This window comes from Ostreococcus tauri (assembly GCF_000214015.3).
Source record: "Ostreococcus tauri WGS project CAID00000000 data, contig chromosome 05, whole genome shotgun sequence".
Classification (NCBI taxonomy): Eukaryota; Viridiplantae; Chlorophyta; class Mamiellophyceae; order Mamiellales; family Bathycoccaceae; genus Ostreococcus; species Ostreococcus tauri.
In genome coordinates this window covers 187710-209316 of record NC_014430.2, presented here as the reverse complement: position 1 = coordinate 209316, position 21607 = coordinate 187710, and the positions used below count along the sequence as shown (strand labels likewise).

Below are 21607 nucleotides of genomic sequence, written 5' to 3'. Positions count from 1 at the left end.
GAGGCGTCTACAGTACGACGACGTCCCGACACCCACGGGCGCCGCGCGCGCGGCGGACGCGACACGCGCGCGCGGACGACGACGGGCGATGTCCAACGCGCGCGCGCGCGCGAGCGGGACGGTGCGTCGCGCGATCGTGACGCGCGAGGGAATTTATGGGCGACGCGTCGCGACGCCCGAGTTCGCGGGCGACGCGCGCGGGCGAACGCATCGGACGTGGATGGGAGACGACGCGCGCGCGCGGGCGACGGGGGCGCGCGCGAGAGAGATTGGGCGCGCGCGATGGGCGACGCGGCGCGGGCGAGGGACGCCGCCGCGTTCGATCGATGGTGGATTTTTCCGTCGCCGATGGCCGAGCGAGGGGTCGATGGAGGACGCGCGGCCCGTCCGAGACGCGCCACGTTCGCGATGTGGGCGATCGGAACGGATGACTGACGACGACGACGCGCGGGGAGGCGCAGGTGAAATGGTTCAATTGTACGCGTGGGTTCGGGTACATCACACCCAGTGATGGCTCGGAAGACGTCTTCGTGCATCAGAGCGCGCTCACGATGGATGGTTTCAGGAGCTGTTGGGAGGTGCGACACGAAGCGGCGCACTCGAAGCGGCGCGGGCTCGGGGTGCCGGAAGAGAATTTCGGAAAATCATTTTTCTCTGGGCGCGCTGCAAAACGAGACTGACGAGCGATGCGGGCGCGTAAATAGGGAGATGAGGTCGAGTTTGAAGTGGAAGAGGTCGAGGGACGGATGAAGGCGGCGAACGTCACCGGTCCGGGCGGCGCGCCCCTTAAACACACGCCAACGTCCAAGTATCGGCGGGTGCGTAAACAGGGAAGCGCCCCTGATGGAGAAAACGGCAAGGTAAAGGAGGACGTGTAATGTATGTAAACAAGTAAGAACGGCTCCAAACGTGCGTTTTACCCGCGAGCGACGTTCGAGTGATACTGTAGATGAGTGAGAGACGTGTTGTAATTCAGTTGCACTTGAAGCGAATCTTTCCGTCGAATACGTGTCATGTGTTTATGGGCTAAAGGACATCGCCGTGAGCGTGATCGAGGGATCTCTAATCAACAAACGGGTGATATTAATGCGCTCGACGCGGGGAAAACGGTTCGCCCAAGCGAACGGACGAGGGTTTCCAGTTGAGGCTTTACGCGCTGCCGGTGGCGTCGCGAACCCAGAAGTACGTGCCCGGGGAGCCGAGCTCGTCGTTGAAAACGGAGCCGATGAATCGAGAGGAAACGACCATCGGGCACGTCTTGGCAAGAGCGTCTTGTAAGGCGGCCGGATCCGCCGGAATTTTCTCTAAATCGATCACCGTGTACGCGATGCCGTCGCGGGAGGTGTTGATTTGTTGGAGGATGTTGCACCCCTGCGTACCGAGGAAAGTAGTGATTTCACCGAGCGCACCGGCCTCATTCTTGTTCACGATGCACAAACGCGCGCCGGAAGAGTTCTTGTGCGGCGGCAAAATGGTCGTCGGGAAGTTGACGGAGTTACGGATGGTCCCGGTTTCCAGGAAGTCCATCATGGTTTCAGCCGCCATGGCGGCGGAGTTCTCCTCAGCCTCCTCCGTGGATGCGCCCAAGTGCGGGAGCACGATGTGACGCGGGTGGCCCATGAGATCTGGATCGGAAAAATCGGACACATACTTACCGGTGAGCTTACCGGAGTCGTAAGCCGCACGCACGGCAGAGCCGTCAATAATTTCACCGCGGGCAAAGTTGAGTAAGTGAACGCCCGGCTTGCACTTTGAGAGCGCACGCGCGTCGATCAAGTGGTGGGTGACACCCTTGATGTACGGAACGTGGATGGTGATGTAGTCGGACTTCTCGAAAAGTTCGTCCAAGTCATCCGCCCGCGACATCTTGTCGCCCGGCAAACGCCAGGCGGCCTCGAGCGAGAGCACTGGGTCGTAACCGACGACCTTCATGCCAAGACCGAGCGCGGCATTGACAACACTGTCGGTTGGCGGGAAACGCGCGGAAATTGGTCAGTAAATCGCGTCGCAAAACATGGTCATAGGTAACGTCCACTCGGCATTCAACCGAGCCAAGTCAGCCACTCAAAGGTCAGTTTAAGAATGGATATGCCTCAATTTTGTGGTATCAGCGACGCGCGCCGACGATGACCGTCAACAGTGCGTCGTCAAACATCTAATTGAGAATCATCATTCCTTTGAAAGCGCTCCGAGCGAAGCGAGACGCGGTTTCTCGAGACGCGCGCGTCGCCGCGTAGAATCGACGTCAGCGTTCTAATCACGCACCGAGAACCGATCGCACCCAGACCAATCACACCGAGCGTCTTGCCCTCGATCTCCATGCCACCGAACATGGCCTTGTCCTTTTCGATGCGAGAGCTAATCTTCGCGTAGTCGCCGTTTTCTTCGACGTTGATCACCTCGTTCACGTGTCTGTTACCCTCGAGGATCCCGCGGCTCGCTAAGAGCAAAGAGCACACGACCAACTCTTTCACCGCGTTCGCGTTGGCCCCGGGGGTGTTAAACACCGGGATTCCCCGTTCGCTCATCTCCTTGGTCGGAATGTTATTCGTCCCGGCGCCGCATCGCACGATGCCTCTCACCGTCGGTCCAACCTCGCTCACCTGCAGCTTATGACTTCGCAGCATGATCGCCATCGGATCACCCGGCAACGCACCGTCGTCTCCGCTCACCGCGTACTTTCCCGGCGGGAACTTCCCCAAGCCCACCGGGCTGATCGCGTTGAACGTCTTCACGTTGAACGACGCGCCGTTGTACGACCCCGCGCCCGCGCTCGCGCTCGCGCCGCCACCGCTCGCGCCCTTACGACTCTTCGCCAGCTTGAGCGCCTTCTCCAGGAACTCGATCTCGTCGTCCGTCGCGTCGCTCGCCCGGGTAACCACCGCGCGCGGGCGTCGCGCCGCCGGGACGCGGGCGTGCACGCGTCCACGCGTCGCGTGCGCGCGCGCGCGCGGGGCGCGAACGGCGACGTGCGTGGAGAGCATGGTGCGACGTCGATCGCGCGCGCGAACGACGCGTGCGGGCGCGGCGACGGGGGACGCGCGCGAGGGCGAGTGGGGGGCGCGCGGGATCGGGTGTCGAGCCCTAGACGCGGGTGTTTCGAGGGGGTGTTCGTGAGTGATGACTCGTCGATGTATCCAGCGTGGACAGCGTGGACGCGCGGGCGACGCGGACGAGACGCGCGGGCGGACGCGCGGGCGTGATCTCGTCGTTCGTTCGCTCTACATCTAGTCGATCGATTCGTGATCGCGCTACCACTCGCGAAGGAGGGTGAAATCGTCGTCGGCGAGCGGCTGGGCGTTCGCGACGCCGACGTCGCGAAGGAGCGCGGCGCCCTCCGCTCTGAGGTCGGCGGCGTACGGGACGTAGGGAAGGCGGAACACGGGCTTGGCGACGCCAAGCATGGCGGTGGCGGTGTTGACGCCGATGGGATTCGGTTCGCGGAAGAGCCATCCCATGAGCGGGAGGAGTCGATCGCGAAGCTCGGGGTTCGGGCCGTCGAACAAGAGCTCGCGCATGAGCTCCGGAACGAGATTCGACGTGACGGAGATCACCCCGACCGCACCAGCCTCGTAGCGCGCCTCGTGAACCTCGTCATCGTTTCCGGTCCAGCATGTCACGCCCTTGTCGGTGTATCCCTTGATTCGCACGTTCCCTTCGCATTCCTTCACCCCGGCGAAGTTCTTGTGCTTCGCCAGCTCGAACATCACCTCCGGAGCTATGTCCTGACTCGTTCTCGCCGGTACATTGTACACGATCGCCGGTCCGAGGTCCATCACCGCCCCAAAGTGTTCGATCAGCCCTCTTCTCGACGTCTTCCCGTAGTACGGATTGATCTGTAAGCTCGCGTCCATCCCGACCGCGAACCCTTGGCTCGTCGCGTGCACCGCCTCGCGCGTCGAGTTACTCCCGGTGTTCCCGATCACCAGCACCCGATCTCCATATTTCTGCGCCGTGTGTGCGATCAGCATCACATGTTCATCCCACGACATCAACTGTCCCTCCCCCGTCGTCCCACCGACGATCAAACCCTCGACGCCGCCCTCGATCTGCGCCTCGACGAGCGCGTCGTACGCGTACAAATCAACCTTCCCGCTCGTCAAGTACGGCGTCTTGATCGCCGTTATCAACCGCTTCGTTCTCAGAACGTCCACCGGGCATCCTTGTTCGGGGCATCCCCAGTCTCCGGCCGCGCTCACGATCGAGCGCGGCGTCGTGAGCGATGCGGCGTCGAACGGTTTGTGTTTTGAAAACATTCGTGACGCGTTCGAACGCGGTTCGCTCGCTCGTGAGCGCGCGGCGCGGTCGTTGAAGCGGACACGCGACGCGCGATGTGCGCGCACGCATCGCGCGTCGACGAGCGCGCGGGACATGACGTGAAGCGGCGCGAACTGAGGGATGCAAAGGGCACCGGCGGTGGAGCAAGACCTAGGAAGCGAGGCGAGACGCGGACGGCGAGAAGGGACGAATCACGACGCGTCGACGACGGCCAAAGCGATAGAGAGGTACTGGTATACATTTTACATGCGTTATGAAAGAGCCGGGGCGATCAGAAGAGTTCGCGCGGGTTGGTGAGGTCTCTTCTCGGCTCGACGGCTGCCTCGCGCGGAGTCGTCGCGACTCCAGTCGGAGTCGGCGAGTCGCGTCTTCGGTGCTGGTGACGAAGGGGCGCCGCGGGCGTCTTCGGTCGAGTCGACATCTTCAACGGTGGTGTGATGAGAGATGTGACGTCCACCGGCGACGCGCGCTCGTGCGCGCGAGGTGTCGCGCACTCCGCGTCGTCGCTCCGCGAAGCGGCATCCGAGAGCTGGCTCTCCCACTCCGCCGGAGCGCTCTCACTCGAGCTCGTCGAGCGGCTCGATCGATGTGCGCGAGCGCGTCGGAGCAAATCATCGATGTACGCCGAATCTCTCGCCCACTTTGACGGCGATGAGACTCTCACGCGCGGCGATCTCGACGTCGAGGGCGGCGACGCGGAGAACTCAAGCGGCCCGCCGGGAGATATTTCAACCTTTTCAAACAGTGAAGCCAGCGCGCGCTCCTCACCCTCTCCCGACATCACCTTCCGCACCGGCGTCTCGGCGCCATCATCCGAAATGCGCCGCAATCGCCACAATCGCCCCGCGCTGCTCGATAGGACGTACGGAGCGTCTGAAAAACCTTCATCTTCGTCTGAAAAATCAAACACCCCGCTCGGCGACCGCGTCGTCGTCATCGCCGTCGAGCTCCCCGCGAGCCAATACCCCCCCCGCGCGCTCGCCGCTCGAACGCCCGCGCCCATTTCCCTCGTCTGTCCACCGTTCTCTCCCACGCGCGCGAGTCGCTCCACGAGCGCCGCTCTCTCTCCCGCCGCCGCCGCGTCGCGCCGCCGCGCGACCGCCGCCCCGTCGCGTGACATCCCATCCCATCCCCCCCCACGGCGTCCTCCACCGCGCCCATCGCTCGCCATCATCACCGCCTCGCCCTCCATCGTCTCCACGCCTCCTCCAAGCCGCCGTCGACGTCGAACGCTCGATGGTGTTGTTTCTCGAATTTGAACGTGATGGTGAATGTAAATGTGAATGTACCGGTAAATGTGATTTTCGTCTTCACGCCCCCCGATTCGCGCGCGCGCGCCGCCGTCGCGACGTCCCGGACGCGCCGCCGCGCGCGCGCGCGGCGAGCGACCGCGCGCGAGTCTCTCGCGGTCGATGTCGCCCCCGCGCGCGTTCGAGTCGCATCACGCACGAGTCATGACCCAACGCCGTATCGTCGAGTCAATGACTCAAGAACATGTGACTCGCGTCCATCCGGAGACCGCGCTTCGCGCGCGCGCGCATCGGCGCCAGCGCGCGACGCGAGCGACGAGGGACGGGCGCGACGCGTCCGGAACGCCGAGCGGTCGCGCTCGAGCGCGCGCGCGCGGCGAGCGAACGCGCGGCGGCGGGAGACGGTGGAAAAAACGCGCGGACGAGAGATCGCGCCGGCGGTGAACGATGGGCGCGGCGACGTCTCCGGACGCCGTGCGGGCGCAGCGCGAGCGCGCGAAGCGCGCGTTGGAATCGCTGAAACACACCGGCGCGCTCGCGCGTCAAGGGTCGCTCAGTGGGAGCGAGAGGAGCGATCAGTGCTTTGATTGGAGCCGAGGGTCGTGCGCGCGCGGGGAGAGTTGTCGATTCGCGCACGATGGGACTCCGGGAGGGAACGTGAACGCCAGCGGTGGGCGAACTGGGTCGCCGCATCGCGTTGCCGCCGGAGTGTGCTTCGATCACGCGAAGGGGACGTGTAAACGGGGAGATCAGTGTCGGTTCTCTCACGACGTGGCGGCGGTGGCGGCGTTCGCGAAGATCGCGTCGGCGAGCGGGTCGCCGACGTCTTCGCCGACGAACGGGAGGGTGGGGACGGTAAACATTCCAAAGCCGTTGCCGATAGCGGGCGCTTTGAGCGCGGCATTGCGACCGATGGTCAAGGCGGAGCCCGCGCCGGCTCCGGCGCCGATCGTGCAGCGAAGTGGAGCTATAGACTACGCCTCGGCGGCCAAGGCTGGGGTTGTTGGCGCGGCGGAGGGTTCGTTCGCGGCTGCGCTCGTGGGAAAGAAGATGCCGAGCGGGGATAACGTCGCGACGGCGGGCGTGCCCACGGCTTCACCGCCGCCGCCGGCGGTGGAAAAGCATCCGGCGCTCACCGCGAGCGGGGCCTCCGTGCCCGCGCCTCGGTTTCCAGCCCCCAACGGCGGCGTCACGGCGGGAGTGCCCGCGGTGCCGGTGATGGGTGACGCGAATGGCCTTCCGAAGCCTTCGTACCAATTCGGTACCGGTTCGATGGTAGCTGGTGATTACGCCACCGAAGATAGGGCAGGTCAGGGCGCCAACGGTTCTAGCTTGGGCAGCAGGTCGGCGCCGAAACAATACCCCAAGCCCGAGTTCGCGTTCGGATCTGGTGCGACTGGGACTCCGTTAGAGACCAACGCGGTTCCAGTTGCGAACGAGAGCTTCGTTCCACCTGTGCCGGCGGGTCCGCCGCCAGAGGCGAACCAGCGACCGCAGGCGACGCCAGGCTTTGGTTTTGGGCAACCCGGCTTCGGGCTTGCGCAACCAGAGAAAGCGGCACCGCATGCGAACTTTTGGGGCGGGCACGCGCAATCACCTACGAACGGTGTAGTCGTGCAAAACGGTGCTGGAGCGGACGGGAGCTCCCAGCTTGGGTCGGAGTGGGATATGAGCGGAATGGGTATGGAAGGTCTCGTCGAAGACTATAGCAAGCTTGGAACGTACGACGCTCTCGGGGGCAACTCTCCGTTCTCGGTTGGTCTGGGCTACTCGCTCTTTTCGCCGGCCGTTTCGCAACAGCAAGACGGCGCGGGCTACCAACAGCAGGGACAGTCGCAACCGGCCTCCAACCTCTGGGGGAGCTCGAGCTCGTTCAGCGGAGCCGGTTGGTGAGCCTCACGAGAAGATTCCAGGCGAACACTCGAGCGACGTCGCTGACGAGTCGAGATTTGAAATGATGACTATTACGACATCGATTTAAACCCACGCTTTCGACCCTCAAGGCGATGAGAACCGCCTCGTGTGTGACACACAGTGTGTCGCCGTCGTCCCTCCGCCGCCCGCGCGCGCTCTCGTCTCCACACGCCGACGCCGACGCGTCGCGCGTCTGACGTGCACGACCACGCGTCGTGGTCACCACCATGTCCGCATCGACCGCCGCGCGCGGTGTCGCAGCGCCGCGCGCGCGCGCGTCGTTGGCGAATTCACTCGCGCCGCCGAAGCTCGCTCGCGCTCACGCACGGGCGTCGCCGCGCGTCGCGCGCGCGGTGACCTCATCGAGCGACGGCGCGGACGGCGCGTCGTCATCGTCGCCGTCCCCGCGTAGGGTCGCTCGTAGGGTGCCGCGCGGAGACGGGGACGGGGCGAAGGCGAGCGCGAGCGGTAGCGAAGCAAAGGCGAGCGCGCCGAAAGTACGAAAGGTCCGAAAGCTCTCGGCCGCAGTGAAAGAGGGGGCGAAATCGAGGCAGGTGATCAGCGCAGATCGAAGAGAGCGCGAGGCGGCGGCGTTGGAGCGGTTTTTAGTGGCGCAGTCAAAGTTGTTTGCGAGCTCGAGCGTTGTCGGGACGGCGGATGAACTCATCGAGACGGCGCTGAGGGAAGAGACGTCGACGAAGGATGGCGGTGAATCCGCCGGCGAGCGTCTGAAGAGGTTGTTCAAAGAACGGAGAGAGCGCGGGATGGGAATGGTGCGGGACAGGTTCAACGACGGCGGCGCGGTGAAGGATGAGTACTCCGACGCCTCGTTCGGCGCCGATAGCGAAGAGTACGTGGAGGAAATGTTAGAAAGCGCGGCCGAGGTCGAGGAACAAAATAAGCGTTTACGCGAGGGATATTCCGAGTCTGAGTTTGGCGTCAGTAATTCTATCGATCCGTTCAAACTCGTCGCCGGGGAGTTTGTGGTGCATCGCAAGTACGGCATCGGCCAGTACCTCGGTCTGAAGGTTCTCCCCGTGGATCAACCGAACGGTGATACCAAGAACAAGCCGTTTCTGTTCTTGAAGTACCAAGACGCCACGGCTAAGATTAGCCCAGAGGCCTCTCGTCGCTTGTTGTATCGGTTCTGCTCACCAGGAGCGCTGGTGAAGCCGCCCAAGCTGAACAAACTGAAAGACAGCACGACGTGGGACTTGAGAGAGAAGAAAACCGAGGCAACGATCCGGCGATTGGTCGTGAACCAGATGGTTATCTACTTACAACGATTACAAACGATTCGAAACCCTTATGAACTTCCTCCCGCGGAAAGCGTCGAGGCGTTTGATAAGTCGTTTCCATACAAGCTCACCCCGGATCAAGTGCGAGCCGTGGAGGATATCACCATAGATTTGTCCCGTGATGCCCCGATGGACCGCTTAGTCATAGGCGACGTCGGTTTTGGGAAGACGGAGGTGGCGATGCGTGCGATCTTTCACGTCGCAAGCTCTGGAGGGGGAGTTTTCATGATGGCTCCGACAACGGTGCTGGCAAAGCAGCACGCGGCAAATCTCGCCGCACGTTTCCGCCCTCTCGGCATCAACGTCGAACTCGTCACCAGACACGTCGTCAAATCTAGGCATACAGAAATTTTCGAGAAGTTCAAGGAAGGAACGGTGCAGATCATCGTTGGCACGCACAAACTCGTAAATTTGGACTCGGAGTATTACAGGAAACTCAAGCTGCTCGTCATTGATGAGGAACAAAGATTCGGCGTTAAGCACAAGGATCAAATCAGCGCACTGAAAGCCGAGGTGGACGTTCTCACGCTTTCAGCGACGCCAATTCCGCGGACGTTGCACATGGCTATGTCTGGCTTCCGCGACGCATCGCTCGTGCAAACTCCGCCGCCGGAGCGTCGACCGATAAACACCATCTTGGCACCACAAAACGACGCCGACATCACCAGAGCAATCGAGCACGAACTCAACAGAAACGGTCAAGTATACTACATCGTTCCGAGAGTCAGTATGATGAAGGAGGCAAGCGAACGGTTGAATCGACTGTTCCCCGAGCTGCGAATCATGACGTGCCACGGACAAATGGATGGCGACCAGATTGATGACGCCATGGAAGCGTTCTCAAGCGGCACCGCGGACGTCCTCATTGCTACGACCATCGTCGAATCTGGCTTGGACATTCCGAACTGCAACACGATCATCATCGAGAACGTCCAGTTCTTTGGTTTGGCGACGCTGTATCAGCTCCGTGGCCGCGTCGGCCGCGCCGGTCGTCAAGCGTATGCGTACATGTTTTACTCATCTGATGAGAGCGAGCTCACACCAGCAGCGCAAGAGCGCCTGGCCGCTCTTGAGGAGTGCTGCGGGCTCGGAGAGGGTTTTCGTCTGTCCGAGAGAGACATGGGTATTCGGGGTGTCGGTACCATGTTTGGCGAAAAGCAAAGCGGCGACGTCGATAATGTCGGAGCCGATCTTTACTTGGAGCTCTTATACAAGCAGCTGCAGCGTATCGACAATCTACGGATCAAAACCATAGCGGCAAGTGACGTGCGCGTGGAGACTGCAGGATATGAGTTCGGCATCACCCCGTTCTACATCGCGACCACGCAGGCGAATGATGAAGTCAAGGCGGCGATCGATTCGATCACGGTGCACGAACACATACACGCAATGTTGAAGCTATTGCAGGATACCTTTGGTGAGCCAGATGAGTTCAGTCTTTCGTGCTTGTTTGCCAGAGAAATGCAAATACTCGCGGGTGATCTCGGGATCAAGGCGATCCTGTTGGACTATCCAAAGGATCCTCCAATCATTGATTTGATCACGGATGCTTCGCTCATGGTAAAGGAACTCCTCGTCGAAGGCACAAACGGTGCTTACGACGTCAAAATAATGGATAACGGTATTCGATTCAAGACGATGACAGACATGACGATGCACGGTAAGGTGATGTACGTCGTCAGCATCCTCCGCCAAATCACGAGCTCGATTCCTTCGTTTGTGAAATACCTCTAAGCTCGCCACTCATTTTAGCTTTTCATTCTTTTCATTCTACACATGAAGTTTACTCGTTGCGTTTCTATAATTCTGTCATCCGCTCAATAAATCACTTCTTCTTCGATGAGCGTAAACGTTTTCGCATGTCGTTGATCGGTGCGCTCGGTTGCGCTTGCTTACCGCCCGCCTGCGCCACAGAGAAACCGCGTTTTCCATCCTTGGCAATGCTTCCATATGAAAGTAGCCGTCCGAACGCCGCATCGATCGCCTTGAAAGGGTATCGTCGGAACACCTTCGAGCACGCAACGGCATCGACGTACGCGCCCACTCGCTGCTTGCGTATCCATTCGAGTACTCGTAAATCGATATCTTCGTCGACGATCGGACTGTCCAAGGCAGCGTTTGGGATTCGAGGTTGGGACAAGCTGACGACGAGCTCAGGAGATACCAACGGCGCTTTCGCGATTTCATCACTCTTCACAATTGGCGTGGATGGAGTTTGATCCAGCAAGGAAGACGTTTGTGAGGATCCTGGATTACTTTTAGCGCCTCCGCTGTCCGTGTCCAGCGCTGGATCGAGAACCGATCGCACGCGTAAAGACAATCCGTGATACTCAGTCTCCACCTTACCCACGCTCATGCTGAACGGATTTTTGCGCCAATCCGATTCGCCCGAAGTACACGCCGCTCGGAAAAACGGCGGCTCGTAATCTGGCGGCGTACCGTTGACGTACGTGAGATTGATCGAAAATGTGCACCCGTCGGGCACAGCCTCAAGCGTTTTGACGAGCGAGAGCAAGCATCGTGTCATCGATACCGCCGCCTTTTTTATGTGATCCAAATCACTCAGCCGCTCCATGCGCGTCGTTTTGCTGGTGTGTTCGCTCAGTCCGACGCTCACGCCTCCTCCCGGTCCGACGTGCTGCACCTCGTCCAAGGCGACTTCTCCGCGGTCACCATGCTTCACGCTGAATCGATACTCTTCCACGGTCTCCACCTCCGTCGACCCGCCACCCTTCGGACGCGTCACGACGAACATCACTGATCGTAAGTATCCCTTCTCCAGTGCATCCGAAACGCCTGCGAACGGCCGCCATCGCGCGTCAGTCTCCCTCCGTTTGAACGCTATCGCCGCCCGATCGATCGCGCGCACCGTGTTCCAACATATCCAAAATCCGCTTCGCCTCCCTGCTCGCCGGCACCAGCTTCTGCATCGACATGTTCATGTGTTTACACTCCTTAAAGTGTGTATCCGCGTCGAATATTCCTGCGAGCGACTCGTCGTCGTCGTCGCCGTCGTCAATCACCCATCACTTTGCCGCATCGCCCCCACGCTCCATCCGAGAGATACGTGTTCGCGTACCTCGGCAATACGTCACCGTGTACAACGCCACGCGTAAAACGTTCGTCACCATCGCGCTCGAGCGCTGTCGCGTGAGCACCTCCCTGCGCGTCGTCTGCGTCGTCGCCATCGTCCACCGCGTCGTGACGTGCGACGTCTCGCGACTCGAACCGTCGTCCCATCCGAGAGGCGTCGAATACTGAACAGAACGAAAAAGCACAAAAACCTCTACGAAACACCCGAGGCCTCGAGGGTCGTCCCGCGCCGCGTCCTCGCCCCGCGCTCGACCGCAGACGACGCCCGAACGCGCGCGCGACGTCGACCGCGCATGCGAACGTGCGGGAGGTTACGTCGAGTCGTCGTCGGCGTCGATCGCGCGGCGCGAGCGTTTGAACAGAGCGCGCGAAGAGGGCAAAGAGGACACGGCGGTCGATCGACGACGGCGCGAGCGATGGCGCGGTTCGCCGACGTCCCGGAGGCGCCGAAGGACCCGATCCTGGGGATCAGCGAGTTATTCTTGGCGGATACGTCGAGCGACAAGATGAATCTCGGGGTGGTGCGTGTCGCGAGCGACGCGACGCGCGGAGGGAGGGGTGGGGCGAGGACGCGAAGGCGGAGGCGCGCGACGGCGAACGATTCAAAGGATGAGAGACTGACGAGCGACTTTGCGTCATTGGACGCCGATAGGGTGCGTATCGGGATGATAATGGTAAGCCTCAGGTGCTGAAGTGCGTTCGCGAGGCGGAGAAGCGAATCGCGGGGAACTTTAATATGGAGTACCTGCCGACGAACGGCTTCAAGGATTTCATCAAGCACTCGCTCGATCTGGCGTACGGTGAAGATTCTGAGGCCGTGAAGAGCGGGTCCATCGCCGCGGTGCAATCGCTCTCCGGTACCGGTTCTTGTCGTCTTCTCGCGGAGTTTCAAAAGCGATTCATGCCGGGATGCACGGTTTACATCAGTGTCCCGACGTGGAGCAACCACCACAACATTTGGCGCGACGCCGGGTGCGAGCAAACCACGTACCGTTACTACAAGGAATCCACGCGTGGTCTTGATTTCGAGGGCATGATGGAAGACATCAACAACGCGCCGAATGGGAGCATGTTCCTCCTGCACGCGTGCGCGCACAACCCGACCGGCGTCGATCCGTCGGCGGAGCAGTGGCGCGAAATTTCCAAGGCTATGAAGGCAAAAAACCACTTCGCGTTCTTCGACATGGCCTACCAAGGTTTTGCGTCCGGCGACTGCGTGCGAGACGCGCAGTCGATTCGCATCTTCGCTGAGGATGGTCACAAGTTCGCCCTCGCGCAGTCCTTTGCGAAGAACATGGGCTTGTACGGTCAGCGCATCGGTACCGTGAGCGTCATGTGCGAGGACAAGGCTGAGGCCGTCCGCGTTGAGTCACAGCTCAAGGTCATCGCTAGAGCGATGTACTCGAACCCGCCAATGCACGGTGCACTCATCGCGTCGACGATCCTCGGCGATCCTGCGCTCAAGGCGCAGTGGTACGTGGAGGTGAAGGAGATGGCTGACCGCATCATCACCATGCGAACGCTCCTTCGCAAGCATCTCGAAGACTCCGGATCCAAGCTGCCTTGGCAACACGTCACCGATCAAATCGGTATGTTTTGCTACAGCGGGATGGCGCCGGAGCAAGTGGACAAGCTGCGAACCGACCATCACATTTACATGACGCGCAACGGACGCATCTCCATGGCGGGCGTGACGAGCGGAAACGTCGAGCGCTTGGCCAAGGCGATGCATGAGGTGACGAAGTAGATTTCAAAATGGCACATTATTAGCCGATGTGATGATTTCAAACCTATATCTTTCATCCAAGACGTCTTCACCCATCTCACTTGTTCTTCTTCTTTTCCTTCTTGGAGCTTTGTCGAGCGAAAGCAGTACCCTCAAGCCATTGCTCCGAATCGCTCGCGCTCGCCGACGGCGCGGGCTTCGGCGCGACCTTTTTCACCGTCGACTTCTTCTGTTGCCCACCTTGCGGTTTCTCGTCGCCGATAAACGGAACGAGGTGCCCCAATCCCGCCGCTTTCATGATAGCCGCGACAATAAAAAACGCGACGCTAGCGAGCGTCAGGTAGATCACCGCCAGCTCGCGATCGAACAAAACCTTCGGATCCAACACCGGCACGGTGGAGTTAAAGTACGTCGTTGCGTACGCAACGTCCGTCTCCTCGTAAAACGCCGTCAGCGCCAACTGTAAGGAGTGTCCAGCAAACTGAGGATCTACGGAGAACTCGTACGTAAACGACGCCTCCTCCCTCGGCTTGATCACCGCGTCCGCAAACGTCTCCACCGTGAAGTTAGCGACGTAGAAGTTAAAGTTACTCGGCACGTTCAGCGATCCAGCGAGGTGGGTCACCTTGACCTCTTCGTTTCCGGCGTTTCTAAGCCCCAGGAGCACCTTGACGCGCTCGCCGCCCGGAAATGCTGGATCGACGTAGTCGGGGAACACGCTTACGGCCTCCACGTCCGGGTTCGCGGCCGGGATGTCCGTCAGAAGGTGCTTCGAAGAAACATCCGAGGCGTGCGCGGCTGTTGCGCGAGAGCGTGCGCTGTCGGGTCAGTCACCCGCGAAAGATGCTCCCGAGGTGAAACACTCGAGGTTTCGCGATCGCGCACGATCGCGCTCGCATGCGCGCGAATCGAGAGCATAGTGGCGGTCAAGACGCACCGGTGGCGGATAGAAGCACGGCAAGCGTCGTTGCGGAGGCGAAGGAGCGCATCGCGCGCTCGGACGTCGAGTTGTGCGGGGGCTTGAGTGCGGGGCAGGAACCGAGGCGCGCCTCAAAGCGTCGAAACGCCAACACGCATTCGATGGATAGGCGTCGATTGTTGGTGCATACGTGGTTGGTACATGCAATAATATGCTTACAAGTGTACGTTTAATGCGCATCCACCCCCTCGTCGTCGTCGCGATCGCCGTCTCCCGGGGCGCGCTCGAATTTTCGACGCGTGGCGTGGAACTTATTTTTGATTGCGTTCGGGGAGCGACCGGGTAAGAGCCTGGCGAGGACGGCCCACTGATTCCCTATGACCTCTTGGATCTTGATCAAGTGTTCTTCCTCGAAAGGAGCCCACGGACGCGTCGTGAGACCGGGCTGGAGGTAGTCGCGCCAACGAGCGTACACTTGCTTTTGCGTCTTGCCCACGAGTTGGTCGGCGATGACGGCCCATTTCTTTGGTCCATGCTCCCTTACCAGCGCGCGAACGAACGCGTCCTCTTCGTCTGTCCAGCTTCTACTCTTGGCGTGAATCTCACCGTCGGTTTCCGCAGCCTTTTTCTCTCCATTCGCCTTTGCTAAGGCCGCCTCGTGTTCGTAGTTCAGAGCCGTCGCTCGCGCGTTGTGCTTCAGGCAGAGCGTCTTCATCGTCTTGCTCAATGGATCACCGTGCGCGTCGATGAGAGTATCCATCAGTTCACTATCGTCGACGTTGCGCAAGTTGCTCCCGCGCGTGGAGAACGCCTTCATCTTGCGTAACGCCTCTTCCTCCTTGCTAAGTATTTCCGGCGTCCCGTGGCGATTCTTCGTCTCATTCCTCTGTCGTTTGTTCTTCTGAGCCGAAGCAGCGCCTCTGCGCTTGGATTCAAACGCGAGCGCACCTTCACTCGAAATATCCGGACTTGTCTCTCGGCGTTGCCCGCGCCGGTCCCACGTTCGCGGGGCCGTGCAGAGCATGTTCACCTGCGCGAGCGTCGGCGTCTCCAGTGAGGTCTCGGTGTCTCGATGCATGTTTCTGGCTTCGGATCTACCGTGCACTATCATCAACAGATCCACAATTTCGTTGTTGTCGAAATACTTCGCGTCGGCAGACCCTGGGCTATTGCCGATCGCCGCCAGCGCGTACGCCGGAACGCGTCGCCCACCTCCCATGGCGTCGTCTTTGAGCGCGTTTTGATCATGAAAAAAGTTGGGCGTCCCACTATCGATCGACCCAAGAATCTCGCCGTCCGCCGCGTACGCGTCTCTGGGCGTGTTCCCATCCTTATCGAAGTTCACGCCTCGACCCATCGGCCCGCCTTCGTTCGCGCCGTCTGACTTTCTCCGCGCGCCCGACGCGCCATTCCCCGCCTCAACCTTCGTCTTGATCGACTTGAGCGACGGTTGACGCTCGAGCATCATCGCTCGCATCGTGTTCGCGTCGTGCACTTTGGTATCCTTCGCCTCGCCCGCCTCCGCGTCTCGTTCGTTCGCTCGCTCGCCCAATCTCGACCGCTTCGACGTCCTCGGCGTCGTTCCGCTCACCAACAACGACTTCAACTCATCCCGTTCGCTCGTCGTGTACGCCGTGCCGTTCACGTCCACCGTCCCTCCACCCGATCGCGTCGATCGCGACATTTTCAATTCTCGTTCGAATCCCGATCGACAATGTCCCGTCCACGCGTCCCTACGACGGGCGCGGCGTCCCGCGCGCGGCGTCCCGCGATCGCTCGCGCGTTCGCTCTCGACGCGCGCGCGCGCGGCGCCGCCGCGAGCCCGGACGCGGAGTGACGTCGTCAGGTCCGGTCGCGCGATCGACCTCGCGCGCGCCCCGGTTCGGACGCGTCCACGCGCGGGCGCGCGCGCGATGGCGTTCGACACCGTGGTCACCGCGCTCACGGCTGGGGAGGTGACGCTCGTCGTCGTCGCGTGCTGCGTCGGGGCGTTCCTCATCGGGGCGGTGGGCATCGGCGGCGTCGTCGTCCTCCCGGCGTTGCTCGTGGCGGGGGTGGCGTTGGGGCCGGCGATCGCGTCCGTGTACGTCGCGTTTCTCCCGGCGGGTGTTTTGAAGCTGTGCGTGCTGGGTCGGGTGCGGGGGCTGATTCCTTGGCGGGCGGCGTTGGCGTGCGGCGCGCCCGCGGCGGTGGGCGCGGCGGCGGGCGGGGTGCTCGTGGAGTCGAGCCCGCGGCGGGTGATGACGTTCCTGGTCGGTGGCGTCGCGGCGTTGGCCGGACTTCGAGACGCGATGGAGATCGTGGATCGCAAACTGAAGGCGCGCGCCGCGTCGAGGGTTACGGGCGGAGCGAACGGCGAGACGCGCGCGGGTGGAACCGCGAACGTCGAGACGGCGAACGAGAACGGGAAGCGAACACACGATAGTGGAGACACGGTAAATAGTACGCACACGCACGAATCTATCGTCGAGGTCGAGGTCGTTTCGCCGGCAGAGGCGCCGGAGGAGCAGACGACGACTCTCGGGAGAACGCCGTCGTCATCGACGACATCTTTCGTAGACCGGTTCAGAAAGTGGTACTTCGTCGCACAAGTTATCCCGTCGCACGAGCGCTGGGAACCGACGAATAACGAGCTCGGTGTTCTCGCTGTGACTGGCTTACTAGTGGGTTTAAGCTCGGTGTTGACCGGGACAGGTGGGCCACTGATCTTTATCCCGTTTGTTCTCACATGGAAACGAAGTTCATCAATTAACCGCAAGACGATCATCGGGTGTTCCGCGGTTTTAGCCGCGTTTTTGAGTTCCGCCGCCGTCGTGTCGTTGTTGAGCGCAGGTCTACGACCCGATCCCGGTTTGACGATTTTAATGGCATTCTGCGCCGCTGGAGGTATTGGAGCTGGGGCGCGGATTTTGCAAATCGCGAGCAGGGAGTTTTTACAGTCCGCAATGACGGTTTTATTGTTGGCGGTCGCCGGAGCGACAATCGCGAAAGCGGCGACGGAGTGACGAAAACATACTTACATGAAATCCGAACGTACCTACGCATTGAACGCGAGATGCGAACTCAGTTGCAAAGTGTCACCTTTGTGACCTAGTTGTACCGATGCCTCTCGTCATCATAGAGCATGTCGTTACCGGTACCATAGCAGAGATAGGAAAAATCAGATATGAAAATAGTGAATTTATTTGACTTGCAAGAAAGAATAAATTTGCGGTTGATCTTCACATGATCACGCACCCACGGCCGTTCATATCGCCGCCGTTGGCGAGCCACTTTGCGCAGTCCTTACCCAGCCGTTTCTCAGCCACCTGCTCGTACTGCTTGACTTGTTCCTTGGTTAGAACGTTCCTCCACCGGCCGTTGGTACCTTTGTTAATGAACGTCTCCGCACCGCCCTTCCACAGCGCGCCACCGAGAGGCGCGACGCTCGCGGCGTTACCCTTCATGCTCTCGAACGTGCACGCTGTGACTTGCGCATCGAATTTGCTTTCATCGATCGGGGCGTTCAAAAACTTCGCAATGCGTCGCATCTGACCCTTCAAATCCTTCTTCAAATCCGAAAAATGCACGAAGATGATGTTCTTGGATTCGCGCGCGTCCCACCACGTCTTCATGTTATAGAACAGAGACCAGAAAGGCCACCCGTCTTCTTCCCACGGGTGCTGGCCCCACGGCGTGTTGAGCCACTTGTCAAAAAGCGCGCGAAGTTTCTCGTCGCCCTCGCCTTCGCACGCCTCTTCCCACGTAGGCAAAGGTGCGCCCTTTAACCCAGGGCCGTTCAGCGCGCCGTAAAACGCTTCATTACCGTTCTTATAGTGGTTCATCAAAGACATGAACGCGTCGCGGCCGTCCCGCGCGACGTAAATGTACTTCGCGTTTTCGTCGTATTCCAACCCCGTCGTCGGAAGATGCGTCTTCAAGATCCGGGGCGAGGGCAATCCCTCGATCATCCCTCGCTTCACCTCCCGCGGGGGCACGCGCAGATCCACCCACGGCGAGAGCTCCCCCAACGCCGCCGGGGCCGCGCCCTCGAACACGAGTTGCGACACGATCTGTTGCATCCACGTCGTGCCAGATTTATACGCGGTGGCGATGATGACGTCACCCGCTCGAGGCGTCACCACCGACCACGCGTCGGCGTCAAAGTGATGCGAGTCGTACGCGCGCGTCTTCGTCCATCCGCGCGGCATCGTCGTCGGCGTCGACGTCGATGCCGTCGCGATCCGTGGTCAATGCGACGGGGCCGACGATGTGCCGACGTTTAGGGTCCGCGACGGACGCGTTGAGACGACTACCGACGATGGGTCCGCGACGCCGCGTCGACGCCGGTCGACGCCGGGCGACGACGGCGATGCCGACCGCGTCGCGCGAGCGCGACGACGGACGCGTCCGCCGACGCCGCGGCGACGGGGCGAACGTGCACGCGAGCGAGGGGCGATTCGCCGCACCGCGCGCGCGGGCGCTCACGGACGGCACGGTGGGGACGGAGAGGAACGACGACGCGTGGTGGCGCGCGCTGGACGACGACGCGTGCGATCCGATCACGCTGGAACCGTTTAATCGCATGGCGGTCGCGCCGTTCGAGATGCTGGCGGAAGAGGGGGGGACGCGGGCGGAGAACGCGAGACGCGGGTACATGTTCGACGGCGAAACCTTGGCGGAGTACGTGACGTCGAGTAAGTGCTTTGAGAATCCGTTGACGCGGGCGGAAATGAGTCGGGAGCAGTGTCGAGCGCTCGATGGATACCTCGCGAAGTGGAAATTGAGGAAGTTTAGCGTGGAGAAGGCGTTTAACGCGGCGCGGCGGGAGAAGTTGGACGCCGAGGCGACGGCAGCGAGACGGAGCGAGGAACAGCGGGCGAATATGGCGCGCGAGCGCGAGGAGTTGAGAGTGACGTTAGCGAGGACGATGTTTACGTCGATTCGGGAGCGGGCGGCGGCGGAGCGGGCGGGCGGAGCGGGCGGGCGCGGTAGGAGACGGGACGGCGGCGGCGTGCGGCGATCGACGTCTGTTCAGGACGCGCTCACGGAGATTCAGGCCGAGGGACGATTCGCTCTCGTGGACGACGATGTGGCGATGTTACGAGATGTCTCTCTGGCGGACGGTCACGGCGCGAACGGCGGACCTCGACCGCAGGATTACATCAACGTCGCGTCCTGGGGCGGTTGGAGTCGACCGAGTCACATCGAAAATAGGGGAAACGACTTCCCTGCTCTCCCGGGGGCGTCCTCTCGAGGTGGTGGAAGTGGTAACTGGGTACCTCCAGTGCCGGTCGCGGATGAGTCTCACGGCGAGTCGTTTCCGACGCTCGGCGCCGGCTCCTCTAGATCGACGCCGAGCTGGGGGACGTTCGCGCCGCGACAGAGCGCGGCTGAGCGCTTCCGTGCCATCCCGCGGAATACGGCCGCTAATATGTTTTCGAAAAGGGCTTCAAATATAAAGAACGGATCGAGCGCTCCAAACGCGGCTACCACGGCGTCGACGTCGAATGAGCAGCGAGCTTCCGAGCCCGCGGATGAAGCGACGGCTCGCCGCAATAAACTTGCCGACGCATTCGGGATATCCAAGCCGGATGAGCGTCCGAGTACGTTTGCCGAGTCTAGCGCGAGCGCTTTTACGCGCGCGCAGCTTCAGTTGGCGCGCAAGCACCCGGAATTAGTGAAGCGCTTGGAGAAGACGCTCGAGGACATAGTCATGGGCAAGAGCAAGCGGCGCGTCTCGATGGAGCCGATGAATCGCGAAATGCGAGAGCTCTGTCACGTCGTCGCCGAGCTGTACGGCATCACGTCTGCGAGCTTTGGAAGAGACCCAAACAGGCACATAGACTTCTTCTACGGAACGTCTGGTGGGAACAAGGGCGGGACGCTTCCTTCGCTTCGCCTGAGCGACGCGATGCTCATTCAGAACCTCGATGCGGCGCCGACGAAGGACTCTATGGTGTCTAAAACACGCCCGACAGAGGAAACGGAGTACTTCGATGGATACACCAAGCACTTCTCCAAGGGCGAATACGAGGAGCTGGCTCTCGTTTTCACGGACATCGCGGTGGGCGTCTCGGGCGTTCGATCGGCGTTGCGCGAATTCTCAGGAAGCTACGTCATGCAAGAGATCGATGAGGACCATTTAGTGGCTCACTTTTGGAAGCACGGGGCGTTGCTCCAGGCGAGCGGAAAGCTCGGCGGTGGGATGCGCGGAAAGTTTCGCGTCAAGCTCGTGGAGAAGAAGTGCAAAGGCAAAGAGACGTCGGAGGAAGAGGCTTCCGAGGTGACGTCGTCGTCTACTAGCGCACGGCTCTTTCGCGCATCGACATCTTCTCGAGTCGCATCGAAAGCGCCGGCTGAGGGACAGGCCGCCATCGACGAAGCACTCGACATGTTTGGTTTCTAGAAGCACTCTTTCACACGGTATATAGTATTCATCTATTCTTTCACACGCCCTCGTAAATCGGTGCGCACACTCACACCCGCATCGTTCCGCGGCGATCGCGATTCATGAACAGCGTCTGCACGTGATAAAATTGATAGATACTCGCGCACACCATGACTACAGCCTCGATCAAGGACCATCGTAGCACTCTCGCGTTCACCGACTTCACCGTGTGCATCGCCCGCGTCGCGCGTGTCTTGTGATACCTCACCTCTTGCATCAATTTGCTCACCTCTGCCTCGACGTTATTCAACCGCTCGTACGTCGGATCGATGTGTTTCACCGTCGCTTTCTCGTGATCCCAGCGATGTCCGATGGACGCGCTGTAACGCACGCCCGCGTCCCGCGTCCCCGAGTTCTTAAAACACGTCCGAATCGTCCCAGCCTTCCGCAATCCGTATTCAAATCTGTGTTCCGACTTCCCCAGCGCGTTATACACCTCCTCGCGCTCCTCACCGAACTCCATCGTCGCTCGCGCGTCGAACGCGTCCTCTCGCCCGTCCCAATACGCGTAATCGTCGTATTCGTCCCCGTACGTCGGCCATCGCCCGCGCCACCCCCCCCCCTCGCTCTCGGACGATCGCACGACGAACCAAGAGCCCGTGATCGAGCTCTCGTCCTCGCGCACGCGTTCGGTGACGCACTCCGTCTCCCCCGCCCGCACGCGCACCTCCAGCCCCTCGCACGCGCGCGCGCGCCACG

At 61.0% G+C, this 21607-nt stretch overlaps 14 protein-coding genes across 14 annotated transcripts; 6 read left to right on the top strand and 8 right to left on the bottom strand.

Annotated features, from left to right (window-relative positions):
• Positions 1–88: 88 nt before the first annotated feature.
• On the top strand, positions 89–878 carry OT_ostta05g01370 (Cold-shock protein, DNA-binding; the record flags this gene model as incomplete). Its single annotated transcript, XM_022984202.1, has 3 exons — positions 89–121; positions 462–578; positions 705–878. 3 exons carry the CDS (start codon positions 89–91, stop codon positions 876–878), a joined length of 324 nt encoding a protein of 107 aa, XP_022838956.1.
• A 271-nt stretch (positions 879–1149) lies between these two features.
• OT_ostta05g01360 (D-isomer specific 2-hydroxyacid dehydrogenase,NAD-binding) lies at positions 1150–2984 on the bottom strand (the record flags this gene model as incomplete). Its single annotated transcript, XM_022984201.1, has 2 exons — positions 1150–1960; positions 2266–2984. 2 exons carry the CDS (start codon positions 2982–2984, stop codon positions 1150–1152), a joined length of 1530 nt encoding a protein of 509 aa, XP_022838955.1.
• A 267-nt stretch (positions 2985–3251) lies between these two features.
• Positions 3252–4373, bottom strand: OT_ostta05g01350 (Dihydrodipicolinate synthetase, conserved site; the record flags this gene model as incomplete). Its single annotated transcript, XM_003079183.2, has 1 exon — positions 3252–4373. The coding sequence occupies one exon, from the start codon at positions 4371–4373 to the stop codon at positions 3252–3254; it is 1122 nt and encodes a 373-aa protein (XP_003079231.2).
• Positions 4374–4549: 176 nt separating this feature from the next.
• On the bottom strand, positions 4550–5470 carry OT_ostta05g01340 (unnamed product; the record flags this gene model as incomplete). Its single annotated transcript, XM_003079182.2, has 1 exon — positions 4550–5470. One exon carries the CDS (start codon positions 5468–5470, stop codon positions 4550–4552), a length of 921 nt encoding a protein of 306 aa, XP_003079230.2.
• Positions 5471–5975: 505 nt separating this feature from the next.
• On the top strand, positions 5976–7421 carry OT_ostta05g01330 (Zinc finger, CCCH-type; the record flags this gene model as incomplete). The annotated part of the gene is made up of 1 exon (XM_003079181.2): positions 5976–7421. The coding sequence occupies one exon, from the start codon at positions 5976–5978 to the stop codon at positions 7419–7421; it is 1446 nt and encodes a 481-aa protein (XP_003079229.2).
• Positions 7422–7669: 248 nt separating this feature from the next.
• On the top strand, positions 7670–10474 carry OT_ostta05g01320 (Helicase, C-terminal; the record flags this gene model as incomplete). Its single annotated transcript, XM_022984200.1, has 1 exon — positions 7670–10474. One exon carries the CDS (start codon positions 7670–7672, stop codon positions 10472–10474), a length of 2805 nt encoding a protein of 934 aa, XP_022838954.1.
• Positions 10475–10565: 91 nt separating this feature from the next.
• On the bottom strand, positions 10566–11676 carry OT_ostta05g01310 (DNA-binding HORMA; the record flags this gene model as incomplete). The annotated part of the gene is made up of 2 exons (XM_022984199.1): positions 10566–11536; positions 11583–11676. 2 exons carry the CDS (start codon positions 11674–11676, stop codon positions 10566–10568), a joined length of 1065 nt encoding a protein of 354 aa, XP_022838953.1.
• Positions 11677–12126: 450 nt separating this feature from the next.
• OT_ostta05g01300 (Aminotransferases,class-I,pyridoxal-phosphate-binding site) lies at positions 12127–13580 on the top strand (the record flags this gene model as incomplete). Its single annotated transcript, XM_022984198.1, has 2 exons — positions 12127–12354; positions 12486–13580. The coding sequence occupies 2 exons, from the start codon at positions 12127–12129 to the stop codon at positions 13578–13580; spliced, it is 1323 nt and encodes a 440-aa protein (XP_022838952.1).
• Positions 13581–13656: 76 nt separating this feature from the next.
• Positions 13657–14548, bottom strand: OT_ostta05g01290 (Translocon-associated protein (TRAP), alpha subunit; the record flags this gene model as incomplete). The annotated part of the gene is made up of 2 exons (XM_022984197.1): positions 13657–14357; positions 14497–14548. 2 exons carry the CDS (start codon positions 14546–14548, stop codon positions 13657–13659), a joined length of 753 nt encoding a protein of 250 aa, XP_022838951.1.
• Positions 14549–14707: 159 nt separating this feature from the next.
• Positions 14708–16162, bottom strand: OT_ostta05g01280 (SANT/Myb domain; the record flags this gene model as incomplete). The annotated part of the gene is made up of 1 exon (XM_003079176.1): positions 14708–16162. The coding sequence occupies one exon, from the start codon at positions 16160–16162 to the stop codon at positions 14708–14710; it is 1455 nt and encodes a 484-aa protein (XP_003079224.1).
• A 229-nt stretch (positions 16163–16391) lies between these two features.
• OT_ostta05g01270 (Transmembrane protein TauE like) lies at positions 16392–17483 on the top strand (the record flags this gene model as incomplete). The annotated part of the gene is made up of 1 exon (XM_003079175.1): positions 16392–17483. The coding sequence occupies one exon, from the start codon at positions 16392–16394 to the stop codon at positions 17481–17483; it is 1092 nt and encodes a 363-aa protein (XP_003079223.1).
• A 216-nt stretch (positions 17484–17699) lies between these two features.
• On the bottom strand, positions 17700–18668 carry OT_ostta05g01260 (P-loop containing nucleoside triphosphate hydrolase; the record flags this gene model as incomplete). Its single annotated transcript, XM_003079174.1, has 1 exon — positions 17700–18668. One exon carries the CDS (start codon positions 18666–18668, stop codon positions 17700–17702), a length of 969 nt encoding a protein of 322 aa, XP_003079222.1.
• Positions 18669–18778: 110 nt separating this feature from the next.
• Positions 18779–20866, top strand: OT_ostta05g01250 (Single-stranded nucleic acid binding R3H; the record flags this gene model as incomplete). Its single annotated transcript, XM_003079173.2, has 1 exon — positions 18779–20866. One exon carries the CDS (start codon positions 18779–18781, stop codon positions 20864–20866), a length of 2088 nt encoding a protein of 695 aa, XP_003079221.2.
• Positions 20867–20936: 70 nt separating this feature from the next.
• OT_ostta05g01240 (GOLD) lies at positions 20937–21607 on the bottom strand (the record flags this gene model as incomplete). Its single annotated transcript, XM_003079172.2, has 1 exon — positions 20937–21607. A coding segment is annotated over one exon (671 nt), but the record flags the coding sequence as incomplete, so codon positions are not given.